The sequence below is a fragment of the Podarcis melisellensis genome, assembly GCF_964234715.1.
Source record: "Podarcis melisellensis genome assembly, chromosome: 8".
NCBI classification, from domain to species: Eukaryota; Metazoa; Chordata; class Lepidosauria; order Squamata; family Lacertidae; genus Podarcis; species Podarcis melisellensis.
The window spans coordinates 5618798-5634575 of record NC_138540.1 but is presented as its reverse complement, the minus strand read 5'-3'; the positions used below and the strand labels follow the sequence as shown (position 1 = coordinate 5634575).

Below are 15778 nucleotides of genomic sequence, written 5' to 3'. Positions count from 1 at the left end.
ATATATATATATATTTGCTTTCGTAGATTTTCACGGGTACAGGAATGCAGGTTTTGGTGTCCTCGGGTGTCTTCCCGTGTAAAAGTTGGGGTGTCTAGGTGACGTTTCGACGAGTTCTCACTCGTCATCTTCAGGCTGGTGCTTTCGGCTTCTTGTTACTGGAACAGAGCAGGATCTCAGTGTTTGAGTTCCTATAAATACTGTTGAGGGGGTGTGGTGTATAGCCTCCAATGTTCTGGGCAGAGAGGAAGTTCCCAGGCTAGTGTGCCTTTTCTTCTTTTGTTCCTTAATTACTTGAGGGATATCTTGAGTGATTTCTTGAGTGATATCCTGAGTACCACTTCGGTGGGTCATTAGGTGTGGATTAGTTGCTAAAGTCTTTGTGTCTTGACCTCTTGAACTTTGTGAAGAGTTTTTCTGAGAAGATGGCTGTACTGCACTTAGTTGTGCTCTGGCTTGGCTTCGTGTATAGGGGCGAGCTGTGGTTTTGTGGCCTGTGTCAGCCAGATCTGTGTAGGGATTGCAGGGGGGTGCAGCATCCGGAGGTGCCACCATGGTTTGGCTACTGGATGGTGTCTGTAATTTATCTGTGGAGAGGGTCTGGGTTTGGGTCTGGTGTGGTTGATTGGTGATGGCGTTCTGTGTGCCTCTGGATCTGGTGTCAGTTTTTGTGGGGAGGGCTAATTTCCAGATGTCTGGCAAGCGGGATGTGTCGTCACGTTTGTTCATGTTGTGAGGGTGTTTCTCTATCTCGATGGCTTCCATGATTATTCTCTTGTGGTGATGTTCCATGTTAAAGAGCAAAAATTAAGGAACAAAAGAAGAAAAGGCACACTAGCCTGGGAACTTCCTCTCTGCCCAGAACATTGGAGGCTATACACCACACCCCCTCAACAGTATTTATAGGAACTCAAACACTGAGATCCTGCTCTGTTCCAGTAACAAGAAGCCGAAAGCACCAGCCTGAAGATGACGAGTGAGACCTCGTCGAAACGTCGCCTAGACACCCCAACTTTTACACGGGAAGACACCCGAGGACACCAAAACCTGCATTCCTGTACCCGTGAAAATCTACGAAAGCAAATATATATATATATATATATATATATATATATATATCAATCAGTGTCTCGTACCCTTAAATGCACTTTCCTGGAAGTTTGGCTGGTTCAGGTGGGGGTGTTTTACCCGAGCAGCAGCACCAGTGAGGAGACTATGTCAAACTATTCTTCCTGTGTGTTGGCCAGGAAATGGCTGTTTCCTTAAGAAAAAGAGGGAGAAATGTGGCGTGCAACGGGGCAGGGGGCTTGCTTTTTTATTTCAGGAACCACCGGAACATACTGGTGCAAGAGAAAGACTAACTTGCATGCAGAAGGTCTCATGTTCAGACTCCAGCAGCACCTCCAGTTACGGTGGGAATGTCCCCTGCCTGAAACCCTGGAAAGCTAATGCCAGTCAGTGTGGACAGTACTGAGCTATTTGGACCAATGGTCTGACTCTGCATTTATTTCACGTTCCCAGACTAAAGCAGACCAAGTTGGGCCACCTGCTGTTGTTCGCCTTCTGGGTGTGGTGGCTCAGGTGCTAATCCTGGTTCTGAGAACTGGGTCCTTTACTCCAGTGTTTCCCAACCTTGGGTCTCCAGCTGTTTTTGGACTACAACACCCATCATCCCTTGCTAGCAAGACCAATGGTCAGGGATGATGGGAATTGTAGTCCAACAGCAGCTGGAGACCCAAGGTTGGGAAACACTGCTTTACTCTGCCCTGAAATGCTAGAGCAGGCATAGGCAAACTCAGCCCTCCAGATGTTTTGAGACTACAATTCCCATCATCCCTGACCACTGGTCCTGTTAGCTAGGGATTATGGGAGTTGTAGTCCCAAAACATCTGGAGGGCGAGTTTGCCTATGCCTGTGCCAGTGGATTTTATGGCGACGGGCACCCACCTGCACCCAGGAGGGGCAGCAAAATACCCTGGTTGACCCATGGCCCCAAACATGCGTGGGTGCAACTTCTGCTTGTGTGGGGTCAAGTGGGGCAGCGGAGTGGCTGAGGAATTCTGCTGGCAGCATCTTTTCCTGCAAATCCGCGGTTCCCAACCTGTGGTCCCCAGATGTTGTTGGACTACAACTCCCATCATCCCTGAGCTCTGGCTTTGCTAGCTAGGGGTGATGGGAGTTGTAGTTCAACAACATCTGGGGACCCAAGTTGAGAAAGGCTGCTCCAAATGTTTCTCTTGCTCACAGCACAGAAAATGGAGCCTCTCAACTTATTTTGAATAGCTCCATCCTGTCAGGGGATTTGCGTGGCTTCTTCGTGTGTTTTTCTCTGCTTTGATTCGGCACCGCTGCTGCTGCTGCTGCTGCTGCTGCTGTTTTGAGTTTTCTGGCCTGTCGACTCCTCCTGCCCCAAAATCTTAAATGGCTTGCAAGGTTTTTAAGGCCCTGCGGAGAGTGTCTTAAGCGTTGGTATTTCCTGTTGTGCGAAGGCCTTTGCAGTAACAAAGTGAGGAGAGCAGGAGAGAGAGAGAGAGAGAGAGAGAGAGAGAGAGAGAGAGAGAGAGAGAGAGAGAGAGAGAGAGAGACGGCAAGAAAAGAAAATATTTGGATGGTTTCCCTTCCCGTTTTCAAGCAGCAGCAAAGAAATATGATAAAATAAAACCCTCACGAAAAGCTCCATGCAAGCTCCCCGGCATGTCAGAGGATCTAGTAAAGTGGGAATTCTGCCTGCATGGAGCAGAGTCCTTTGCAAACGACCTACTTACACCCTTAACATTTATCCAAAGAGTCACACCATGCACTGAACGGATTTACACTCAAGGCAACCACAGCACTGAACCAGGCCAAAGGGGCCTCTGTCCAGGCGTGTCACTATCCCTGCCAAGGCACCCAGAGCTGCTGCAGTTTCATCTCTTTTCCTTCCTTCCTTCCTTGCAGGACCAGGAATTGGAAGGGACCTTAAGGGTCATCTAGTACAGGCATGTCCAACTTCCAAGAGACTGCGATCTGTGAAAAAACAGGCAGTGATCTATTCATTGGATTGACAAAAGTTGTTGAGCTTTTTTTAGGAAGCCTAAGTTGGTGGTGCTGTGGGTTAAACCACAGAGCCTAGGGCTTGCCGATCAGAAGGTCGGTGGTTCGAATCCCCGCGACGGGGTGAGCTCCCGTTGCTCGGTCCCTGCTCCTGCCAACCTAGCAGTTCGAAATCATGTCAAGTGCAAGTAGATGAATAGGTACCTCTCCGGTGGGAAGGTAAATGGCATTTCCGTGTGCTGCTCTGGTTCGCCAGAAGCGGCTTAGTCATGCTGGCCACATGACCTGTACGCCGGCTCCCTCGGCCAATAAAGTGAGATGAGCGCCGCAACCCCAGAGTCAGTCATGACTGGACCTAATGGTCAGGGGTCCAGTGGGGGTTAGGGGGCGCAAATCCACAGGTTAGGGGGCACAAATTACTTGCCTTGCCCCGGGTGCTGCCAACCCATGCTACGCCACTGCAGGGGTCCCTTTACCTTTAAGTTGTTGATCTACCACGGACCCCCCGCAATCAACCAGTTGATCACTGTTGGACATCCCTGATCTAGTACAACCCTCTGCAATGGAGAAGAGCCCACAACTTCCCGAGAGAGCCAAAGAACCTGCCGTCCACCTGCCTGACCCTCTAGGGGGCTGAGAAGGCTGAGGCCAGTGTTTTCCAGCACCCTCCTTCTTACTTTGGACTTGCCGGCTGGACTACTTTAAGAGGAGCCCCCTGAGGAGAGGAGGGCTTGCTCTCTCTATCAACGGCCCTCAGTTCCAGGTCTCTCTGCTGCTGGCTGCCTGGTCCCTAGAGCCAGAGTCCCCCCACCTCACCCCAAGGCCAGAGGTAGCCAGTTTCAGGCTCAGCAGGGGAGAGGAGCCTGCTGGTTGGCCACCTGGAGGCCGAGCGCACCAGCCCCCATCACCCCCACTCACTCCCCTCAGAGCCCTTGCAGCAGGGGGGCCAGGCTTGATAGCCCCTTAGTGCCCCCCCCAAGAGTGCCCTTTGAAGTGACTGCGTCACCTTGCTTCTTTGCAATGGCAGTTTCATTTTTTAAAAAAAGATATTTATTAAAGTTTCAAAAATTATATAAAAACAAAACAATGATACAAACAAAACACAAACAAAAACAAGTATAATTTCAGTCCCTTAATTTCTTATACCTTACTTCCCCGACCTCCTCATACCTCCCCTTTCTGTATTCCAATTTCTAATTATTAGTTCAGCAAATCCTCTCCCTTAATTTTCATTTAATTTTTTAGCCTTTCTTTTCTTTTTACTTAATCATTACAGATGAAAACCACTTAATTTCTAAACCACCGTCATTCTAACATTCATTAATTTTGCAATGTTTTCTAAGATAATCCTTAAATTTCTTCCAATCTTCTTCCGCCGTCTCTCTTCCCTGGTCTCGGATTCTGCCAGTCATTTCTGCCAGTCCCATATAGTCTATCACCTTCATCTGCCATTCTTCCAAGGTGGGTAGATCTTGTGTCTTCCAATACTTTGCGATGAGTATTCTTGCTGCTGTTGTGCAATGGCAGTTTCAGCCCTCCCGTGGTTTTAAACAACAGCATTTTAGTTTAGAAAAAAAAAGATGAGTAGGGAGGATTGCGGGAAGATGACAGATATTTTATAAAATTATGCATAGTGTGGAGAAAGCAGGCCCAGAGGGGGTCATCCAGGGAAGCTGGACCTCTGGAAGATGCAGGACAGACAAAAGGAAGCCCTTCTTTGCACATCATTGCATACTCGGACTATGGAATTTGCCACCACAGGATGTGGTCCGTGGCCACAAGCTGAGCTTCAAACGGGGGTTAGGAAAAGTCACATAGAATAAGGCTCCCTGCGGAGACTAGTTGAGATGGCTATATTAGCTCCCTCAGGAAAGACGCTGCACACCCGTTGCCTCTTGAGCAGGAGGAAAGCTCTTGTGCTCTTGCCCTGGTTATTGCCAGAGGCATCTGCTAGGCACAGAGGGCTAGAGGGGCCTTCTGACATTCGTGTGGCCCTTGAACGTAAGAAGAGGCTGCTGGATCAGGCCAGTGGCCCATCTAGTCCAGTATCCTGCTCTCACGATGGCCAACCAGATGCCCATTGTGGGAAACCCGCAAGCAGGAGGACCCAAGCACAGGGGCAACACTTTCCCCTCCTGTGGTTTCCAGCAACTGGTGTTCAGAAGCATTAAGGCCTCTGACTGTGGAGGCAGAGAATAGCCAGGATGGCTAGGAGCCATCAATAGCCTTCTCCTCCTCCATGAATTTGTCTCATCCCCGTATAAAAGCCGTCCAAGTTGGTGGCCATTTCTGCCTCTGGCTGTGGGTGAGAGGAGGGATGGTCAGCGATGAAGGGAGCTGTAGCCCAGAACATCTGGAGGGCACCCGTTTTGGGAAGGCTGGCCTAGCTAGGAGCAATGTCACGTGAAGAAGAAGAGGAGTTTGGATTTGATATCCTGCTTTATCACTACCCTTGTTGTTGTTTAGTCATTTAGTTGTTTAGTCGTGTCCGACCCATCGTGACCCCATGGCCCAGAGCACGCCAGGCACTCCTGTCTTCCACTTCCTCCCGCAGTTTGGTCAGACTCATGCTGGTAGCTTCAAGAACACTGTCCCACCATCTCGTCCTCTGTCGCCCCCTTCTCCTTGTGCCCTCCATCTTTCCCAACATCAGGGTCTTTTCCAGGGAGTCTTCTCTTCTCATGAGGTGGCCAAAGTATTGGAGCCTCAGCTTCATGATCTGTCCTTCCAGTGAGCCCTCAGGGCTGATTTCCTTCAGAATGGATAGGTTTGATCTTCTTGCAGTCAACAGGATTCTCAAGAGTCTCTTCCAGCACCAGAATTCAAAAGCATCAATTATTCGACGATCAGCCTTCTTTATGGTCCAGCTCTGACTTCCATACATCACTACTGGGAAAACCATAGCTTTAACTATACGGACCTTTGTTGGCAAGGTGATGTCTCTGCCTTTTAAGATGCTGTCTACTAAGGAGTCTCAAAGTGGCTAACAATCCTTTCCCTTCCTCCCCCACAACAAACACTCTGTGAGGTGAGTGGGGCTGAGAGACTTCAGAAAAGTGTGACTAGCCCAAGGTCACCCAGCAGCTGCAGGTGGAGGAGCGGGGAATTGAACCCGGTTCACCAGATTACAAGTCCACCACTCTGAACCACTACACCACACTGGCTCACAATGGCTCACGTGACATCCCTCTCCAGCTATGATTCCTGACTTACAGGGGTTTGGTCTAGTTAACCCTTGGGGTCCCTTGCCACTCTGCAGTTCTGTGATGCTGTGCGGCCACTTCAGTCATGAGAGGCAACATGCCTGTCAGGACAGGAGTCAACTTAGCGTTATGAGGAAGAGGAGGAGTCACATCCTCGTCATCTGTGACTCCTGTGCAGGAGAATTTTCCCCATTTTATTTCATCTCTAAATTCATATTTTGCGCAGTTAAAGCTTTGCAGTCTGAAATCTGAACCTTTCCTCATAGAACAGATGGGCTGGTGTTTTTTTTAAGCAGAAGTATGCACAAGCCCTGTGTTCTCCTATAGTTCCTAGCACAACTGGAAGGAATGAAATGAACACAGATAAGATACGACACGAGGAATGAAACACAAGGAGAAACATTGTAAAATTAATGAATGTTAGAAGGATGTTGGAATGAAGTTATGTGGCTTTAGCAGAAATGTTATAAAGGTTTAGGAAAAAACAGTCTGTTAATTGGTGAAAGGAGGGAAAGTAAAGTTATATTAATATTAAGATAAATTACAGGACAAAAATTGGAAAAGATGGAAAGGATTTGCTGAAATAGCTAACCGAACTAGAACACAAAAAAGGGAGGTGTGAGGAGGTCAAGGAAACAAGCAAATGAAAGATAAGTTATGGGAAGATTTGTTGTGTTTTTTAATTGTTTGTATTTTTCTGTTTTGTTTTTTTCCTCCTTTTTTCTTTTCTTTTTTGTTTTTTTACTTATTGTGATGTGTTGTTTTGCTTTTGTTTAATATGGTGTTTTTACTTTTGTTTTTTGTAACCCTTAAAACCTTAATAAATATTACTTAAAAAAGAAAAAAGAAACACAAGGAGATCATCCAAACGTAGTAATCTCACTAAATCTTAGGTCGAGAAGAGAACAAAAAGATCATTAACTGAAAGCAGGCACAGAGCAAGAACAAGTCAGAAAACAGCAAAGGAAGGCACTGAAAGATGGTTACCTGTTTTCACGTGTTATTAAAATGAAAAGGCCGGGGTGAGCTAGTCAGAAGGGCTGGAAGATCTCTGAGTGCTTTAAGAATGCCGAAAGTGTGCTGTTAACTGTAGCTGTGATGGAAAAGGTGGCTGTGATTGCAGCAATGGTCTGATAGGTGGTCATTACCTATGCTGTAAAAGAAGATGCCAGAAAGCATCAAAATGCAGCCTTTATCTCTCTCTCTCTTATGTTTTTAGGAGGCTGACCCTACATACATTTGTATGCAATAAAGACCTCTCTCGTCACTTGGAGCCTGCCTCCTTTTCCTTTGGGTTTCTGTGATGTGTACCTCCAGACTAGGAACACCTTTTAAAGTTCTCCAACCCCTGGAGTAGATGACTCTTTGGGTTACTTCCAGAGCTAAAATTTTGTGGTTCTATGACTCCCGTAGCACTGAGCCAGGGCAGGGAAAGTAGAGGATGCACGAAAGCAAGACGTGGGCTTGCAACCTTATTGAAGTTCCCCCTCTCACCAATAAATAGGGTGTGGTGACTCCTCTGTCTGACAGAAGTCTTGGGTCAGCTGCCCTCTGGGGGCCTGGTTTGGCCCATTGGCCGCCAGTTCCCCACCACAGATATGTTTGTCATTCTGATTCTGTTACAGCACAGCATGTGATATCAAGCAGTAGAATTCAGGTTCTCCAATTTGCTTCTTTGGTTCAGAGCAGGTTTTTAGCCTTTCCGCCTGCAAACTTTCCTCATATTTATATGCAGAGTTTGTTATTTTTCAGTTCAGGGTGCAAATGTACTCCTGAAAATGCAACACACAGGCTCCCCACTTTTCCAAACATGAGCAAGTACTGGCGGCACCTTTTTTCATGCTTCTCCACCCCTGAAAGCATCTCTCCGGCCTCACGTTTATGTATTTTGGAGATAACAGATCACATTCCACACCTCCTGCCAGGCGAAGGAAATACCTCTTGCGAATGGCTTCTGAAGCTTCTAATGCTTTAAGGCATTAGAAGTTAGTTTTGCCTCCTGCAAGGCTGAATTAATGAGCACAGCTCTAAGCCAGGAGGGACACCTGATCCGAATGAGAAACAGCAGGGTTGCGTGTTAGAAGTCCTGCCCTTATTAACACACACACACATGTGCTGCATAACATGGGATGGTTACATACGTGCTGCTGTAGTTCACAGCCCTGTCATGGAGCCAGACCTTTGGGGGGATGACAAAGGGAACATCTGGTGGAGAGAGTGAGAGGTCTTTCAAGACTTTCACTATATCCCATTCTCCTATGTGTCATGTGGATGCTGCACAACACACTGTTTAAAAGCATAAAGAGGTCCACATGCGTTGAAAGAACGTGGGGAGCCTTGCAGGCTATCTCCCCCATGTGCAGTCAAAGTGCATATCTCGGAAGGGGCTCAAAATCCTCTTTGTGGGGAGGGATTCATGCAACCATGTTCAGTAGGTGGGCTGGTCTGACTCCCCCTGTTGTCAGAACGAGATGGCGCGATCTCAGGGTTGTGCTACAGACAAAGGCGCCTTTTTTCACCCCATTAACTGAAGCTTTAATGGGGCATACTGGGTGGGCACTGTTTTATTTGGAGGGTGGGGCTGTTTTAAATTGTTGTTAAATGTTATGGTAATTTGGATTTTTTGTATTTGTGGTCTGGAGTGTTGTTTATAGGCTTTGGGTGGGTGGGGTGTATTGTTTATTAGTTTGTATACGTTGTTGTTGTTTAGTCATTTAGTCGTGTCCGACTCTTCATGACCCCATGGACCAGAGCATGCCAGGCACTCCTGTCTTCCACTGCCTCCTGCAGTTTGCTCAAATTCATGCTGGTAGCTTCGAGAACACTGTCCCACCATCTCGTCCTCTGTCGTCCCCTTCTCCTTGTGCCCTCCATCTTTCCCAACATCAGGGTCTTTTCCAGGGAGTCTTCTCTTCTCATGAGGTGGCCAAAGTCTTGGAGCCTCAGCTTCAGGATCTGTCCTTCCAGTGAGCACTGCGGGCTGATTTCCTTAAGAATTGGATAGGTTTGATCTTCTTGCAGTCCATGGGACTCTCAAGAGTCTCCTCCAGCACCATAATTCAAAAGCATCCATTCTTTGGCAATCAGCCTTCTTTATGGTCCAGCTCTCACTTCCATACATCACTACTGGGAAAACCATAGTTTTAACTATACATACCTTTGTCGGCAAGGTGATGTCTCTGCTTTTTAAGATGCTGTCTAGGTTTGTCATTACTTTTTACTTTTATACGTTAGTATTGTTAATTGAGAGCCAGTGTGGTGTAGTGGTTAAGAGCAGTGGACTTGTAATCTGGTGAACCGGGTTCGCTTCCCCGCTCCTCCACATGCAGCTGCTGGGTGACCTTGGGCCAGTCACACTTCTCTGAAGTCTCTCAGCCCCACTCACTTCACAGAGTGTTTGTTGTGGGGGAGGAAGGGAAAGGAGATTGTTAGCCGCTTTGAGACTCCTTAAGGGGAATGAAAGGCGGATATGAAGTCCAGACTCCTCCTCCTCCTCCTCCTCCTCCTCCTCCTCTTCTTCTTCTTCTTCTTCTTCTTCTTCTTCTTCTTCTTCTTCTTGTTTCGATTATTTTTATTATGTTTTTATTATTTTTATTATGTATTTTGTGTTTTGTATATTGTAACTTTAAATTATAATCGATGTTGCCATCATCTTCTTTGCTTGTTTTATTTATTTTTCAGGAAGAAGACGACGATGGGCTTCCCAAGAAAAAGTGGCCAACCGTAGACGCCTCCTATTACGGTGGTCGTGGCGTTGGCGGAATTAAGCGGATGGAGGTAGGTGAACACCAAGTTGGAAGATTCCGGACAGATAAGAGGAGAACTCTTTCACGCAGCCCATAGTTAAACTGTGGAACTCACTGCCACTGGAGGCAGTGATGTCCACCAAAGTGGATAACTTTGAAAGAGGATTGGGCCAATTCATGGCGGAGGATGGGCTTGGCTATTCTGAGAACAGGATGCTGGACTAGATGGGCCATTGGCCTGATCCAGGAGGCTCTCCTTAGGCAAGAGACGTGTGCTCTGGGGGGATTGCTGCTGATGCAAAAAATGATGGGCTCACCCTCTTCTGGATAGGGACTGTAGCTTAGGGTGGAGGAGAGGGGTGTATAACTCTTTCATCTCCACACTGTTTCCCCACCCACATTCCCTTCACCCTGATGCTGACATTTGCCCCCAAACTGCTGTTTGCTGCAAAAAATGCTGTTTTGGCAGGGAAACAGCACATGGTGCTGAAAGGTTAAATCCAGATTTGGGACCACAGCACCGAGAGATGGGATGTATTTGTTTCCACCCTCCGCTGTGTTTCCAGTCTGGATTGGGGCCCCTCAAAGCTGCTTTTTGTGAGAGACAGACAGCAGACAATTGTGAGATCACCTGAAGGCTGAGATTTGTTGTGTGTGTTGAGAATTTCCCCATACAGTCTATCAACATTATAAAGGAAATTTAAGGTCCCCAAAGCCATGTTTGTCTCGTAACACTAATGCAGGAGTGGGGGGACGGCGAGCATCGTAAACGGGCAAATCAAGGGGGGGATACTTTCCTCTGTTTCTGAAGCCTCACTGCAGGTCCAAAATGGACTGAAGGAACCAGAGAATCATCTAAATAAATAAATAAATACATACATACCCCGCCCTCCCCAGCCAAGACCAGGCTTCATGGTGGCTAACAACCAATAATAAAAACAAGTTGATTAAAATACAACTTAAAAAAACAAGAATTAAAAGACAACGTATTAAAACATTAAGATGCAGCCTCTTCACAGGAGGAGAAAGGAAAAAAGAAAGAGGGGGAGGGAATCAAATTAGCTCCAAGCCAAAGGCCAGGCGGAAAGAAATCAGATCCTGCCGGGCCCTGGTCTCATGAATCAGAGCGTTCCACCAGGCCGGGGCCATCACTGAGAAGGCCCTGGCTCTGGTTGAGGCTAATCTAACTTCCTTAGGGCCCGGGACCTCTAGGGTGTTGCTATTTATGGACCTTGAGGCTCTTCGTGGGGCAGACCGGGAGAGGCAGTCCCGTAGGTACGAGGGTCCTAGGCCGTGAGAAGAGAAACAGCTTGAGCCCCAAGCGAATAGCCATGTTTTATCTGTGATTGCTGGGCCGCAAGGGACTCTTACAGTCCGATGCTTCTGTGATTCTGTGAAGGGGACTAAATGCTCAGAGTTTCTTTGTGGGTGTTTTTAGGTTCGCTGGGGGGAAAGAGGATCTACTGAGGAAGGTGCGAAGCTGGAGAAGGCCAAGAATGCTCGGGTCAAGATGCCGGAGCAAGAATACGAATTCCCAGAGCCCAGGAATCTTGGGAACAACATGCGGAGGTCCTCTTCCCCCCACAAGTGGTACTCTCCAATTAAGGTACCTCTCTTACGTGATATTTCCATTGCAACCCCTGAAACATCCTTTCCCACCTTCTAACTGGTTGGGGGGGGGGAGTGCTAGTGTACAATAAAGTAATAAAAACATCTTAAAATCCTGAACAAACAGCCAATGAATGAATCTGATATATAGGCCATAAACCATCTCTGCAGAACACACTCTGCCCCCCCGACCCCGTGCTTGGGTGGCCCCTGCTAATGCCCCCCTTCCCCCTCTTGTGACCAAATTCAAGCTGCTGCAACTCCTCGTTCTCTGCCCCTAAGACCAGCTGAAGGATGGACCTTCAAAAAATCCGGAACGTGATTCCCAAGAATTAAGGAGCATTAAGCAGCTAATCACTCATTGACTGACATACGTTAAGTCCGTTCACACTCATCTGGACAACCCAAAGTTATAACAAATGGATCAAAGCAGCCTTCAAATATTCCTCCTCTGTAGAAGTGCCAAAAAATTTCTGGCACGCTCAGCAGACTCTGTCCATTAGTGTGCATATGAGGAGATTGCTGAGTAAAATTCCAGCGTAGCTTATTCTGCATCTGCCCTAGTCTGTTCACTCCAGAAATGAGAACTTGCATGCCCTGCTGTGGAAGAAGGTATGTTCGCTGTTGGAGTGGATCGCCTGCTCCTTTTGAGGGAGAGGGAAGTTCATGGGGGTCCCTGGAAGGAGGACGCAAGGTGCACAGATGTGCCTGGATTGTCTCCTGGATTCTGTCCTCTTGCAAAACAGATTTGTATGTTGTGTCACCACCAAGTTAAAAAGTGCCAGGGTTACAGAAGCAACAAACCACTCCAGAACCCCAGCCTTTCCTTCCACCATTGATAACTAAGGGCTCTTCCACTCTTCCTTTTGCACCATGGTTTCCAAGCACAGGTCCGTGCTTTAAAGCTCTGTGTCCAAGCATTTTTTACTTGTTTGTTTGTTTTCTCCTGGTACTTTCCCTGGGAAAACCCATGTTTTACTGCTAAATTGGAGCAAACAGCAATCCCAATTTAAAACCCAATTGGCCTTTGCTCTAATTCAGTGGTGAGACACAGGTTTTCCTAGAGAAAGTGCTGGGACAGAATAAAAGCCCTCCGACATGGAAGTTTAAAGCCCGGACCTGTGCCTAGAAATGCAACGCAAAAGGAAGTCTGGATGAGGTGGATTTTATCATTCTGCAAGGATCTGCATTTGGGCCTGAAATCGATAAGCTTGTTGAAGTGTTTCTTCTGTCCATGAAATTACATTGCTGCTTAGACCCTGTTGCAATCCGAGTTGTGCTAAAAGATTCCAAAATTCTGTGCCAAGGAAAGCTGGATTCTGTGGCCTGTGTGAATTATGCAAACTGAGCATATCTGCATGATTTCCTTACTTCGCATAATTTGTTCTGCTTCTGCCAGTCATGGGAAAGACCTGCCCTCAACCACTGGAAATCCTCCCGCCATTCAGGTCTCTAAGACACAAGCACAACTTTGTGAGTATAATGGCTAGAAACCTGTATTTTCAAAAGAAAAGTGGGATTTTCATGTGCACATTTTTCTTTTGAAACAGGCACACAGACAGCAAGAGGAAGAAAAAATATGTAGCTATGTCAAAGTGAAATGTAGCTTTGCAGGCTTTTAGAAGATGACAGCCACTCTGCTAAATGGCTGCTTAAGCAATCTTTGTTTCGTTTTCAGGGAAAGCTGGATGCCCTCTGGGTTTTGCTGCGGAAAGGTTACGACCGAGTGTCTGTGATGCGACCACAACCAGGAGACAAGGTATTGTTGCCCTTTTCTAATAACTTGCTCTGAGCAAAAGCCGGGTGCCCTCCAGATGTTTCCATCACCCCCCACTGGCCGATCCAGAACATCTGCTGAAGTCTGCTCTGGAGGGTGAGCTTGTGAAGACATGCTGCGTCCTCATTGCCATTGGCCAGAGCCACACTATCCTGTGGCTAATGCCAAATAGACAACAGAGGGAGGCGGAAATTCATGAGCAAAAAAGAGAGGAAGGTGTAGCACCCGGAGTTCATATTGAAAAGGGAAGGGGCAGGAGGAACTACGGAGGCTCCGTTCCACAGGAGGGAAATTCTTGAATCTCCACCCTTTGTTCACTCACTTATCATAGGCTATCTGCATGACATTATCATCAAATAATACCACCCCCTTCACTTTCCCTTCCCTTCCATGCAGGGCTCTGCCTCTTGACTTCAGCACACTTCCAGCTGGTGCCATTTAGGAAATCAGTTTTAATATTTGTACTAAAGTTTTGGGTTTTTTGGCTTATGCATTTTCAAAATCATATTAGTGCAATTGTGCTTGAACATAGCACAAGCTAAACAACTTATTCTTCAAATGAACATGCTACTTAAATGCCCCCACACCAATGCCTGCAAGTGTGGAAGGTTGATGCAGACACAGCAACACGCTAAACTTTCCATTGGAGCGGGTGGGAATAGATTGCCCTTTCATTCCGTTCCAGCTCTACAATTCTATGATTCTAAATGTGGAAAAGGAGCAGAAGTACAATGTCTGATTGCGTGGCGAGTCCCCTCCCCCCAAGTGAAATGAAGACACTGGACACATTATTTAAGGTTAATGGGCATAAAAAGGCCACCACTTTATTGATTACAGGAATTGGAAGGTATTGGCCTTAGGCATTGGCTCCTATCGACTACCCGGCATGGGGACCGGGAAGGGTTATCCACCAGCCATGGGAGCCCTGTTGAAGTACGCCAACTAGGATCCCATGGGTGTCACCGCTCGGGGGGGGTGCCGGAGGCCCTCACCTCCCTAGGTTTCGGACAGGGCAACGCCCCCCGGAGTCCTCTACCGGACTACCCTTTTCATTGGGGGAAGGTGATGGCGCTTCCTTCCCCCCTTCATTTGCATAACAATTAACCCCTGCCAATGCCTAACCGCCAATACCGAAGAAGTTGTGATGTTTGCTACGAGGTAGGCGAAAAAACCAAAAGGCTGGAAGTGTGCAAAGTTGGAAAAAATCCTACCAGGCCCCTTGCGGCGACCAACCGGAGTCCATAGCAAGGTCAAAGCTAGCTAAGCATAAAGGGTGGGTGGGATGGGAAAATCAGGCAGCTGGAACGGGGCAAAGAGGGCGGTCTCCGGGCGCGTTGGCCTTAAATGGGCTAGGCCACGCCTCCCCTGCCCGCCGATTGGCGGGCCGGGTCGCAGACACGCCCGGGGATTCCCTCTTCTCGCGGGGGCTAAAACCAGCCCCCGCGTGTGTGGGTAGGGGTGGCCCGCAACCCCCCCCTCCTCTCGAGCTCGGAAGTGGCTTTAGCAACTGAAAGCCTGCTCTCTCAGTCTACAGTGGAAATGTGGAACTGCGAATTAGATTCAAAATGTTTCAAGCAGTTTTCTCTTTGTTGAGATCCTGGGTTCCCAAAACTGCAGCTTAGAATGTTTGCTAAGCTGGCTGGAGAACTTGATGGAGGGGTTGCAAACAGGACCTCTCCAGCTGCAGCCAGGGGTTCGTGAGACCAGAAATCTCCCATCGCACAGCAGCTGCATTCTTGGGCGGCTGCTGGCTCGTCTGAGCTTCCCTATGGGAAGTTTCTTGTTTCTTTAAATTGTGTTACACAGAGCTGGTTACAGTCCCTGTGCAGCAATGATGTAACTTGAAAGGTGATGTCATGGACACAAGCAAAGGTTAAAACAACGCCGTAACCGTAGTAGAAGCAGAACCAAAAGCAGGTGGCATTTCTTAGCCAGCCCATCTTCTATAAAGTGGAAGAATAGAAGTTGTTCTTATCTCCTGGCCCTGTGGCTGCAGATATAGTTGTCTAAGAGCATTGACAGTGACCTGATAATGATGCACATTTGTCTGTTGTCCAGCTCTTGCCTCTAGCCAAACGGGTTTTATGGTCTTTTAAAAAGGGGGGGGGGAGCTGCCTCCATCAGCTCTCTGGGGAAAAAGCTGTCCCTATACTCCTCCAATCACCTCCCCCCAGTTGTCCGCACCCACCTCCATTCCCTCCACCATACTTCTTACGGTTAGACATATGAGTCTGGTTTTCAGATCTCTCAAAAACCATGAAATCTCATCCCAGTTCATAAAAGGCTTCCTCACTGGCAGTGGACGGGATCCAGGATGGAAGGGAAACCCAGTCCACCTCTTGCGGCAGGGTGGAAACATCCACACATCTGCCCCCCAGCTCCCCTGCTGTCTCCCAGAGACCTAGACACAA

At 47.7% G+C, this 15778-nt stretch overlaps 1 protein-coding gene across 1 annotated transcript in view; it reads left to right on the top strand.

Moving 5' to 3' along the window:
- The window catches only part of ANTXR1 (ANTXR cell adhesion molecule 1), a 129120-nt gene that overhangs the window by 96903 nt on the left and 16439 nt on the right, over positions 1-15778 (top strand). Inside the window, exons 15-17 of the mRNA XM_081922555.1 lie at positions 9918-10013; positions 11421-11588; positions 13269-13349. Coding sequence (XP_081778681.1) covers positions 9918-10013; positions 11421-11588; positions 13269-13349 — 345 coding nt within the window. The remainder of the gene's footprint in view (positions 1-9917; positions 10014-11420; positions 11589-13268; positions 13350-15778) is intronic.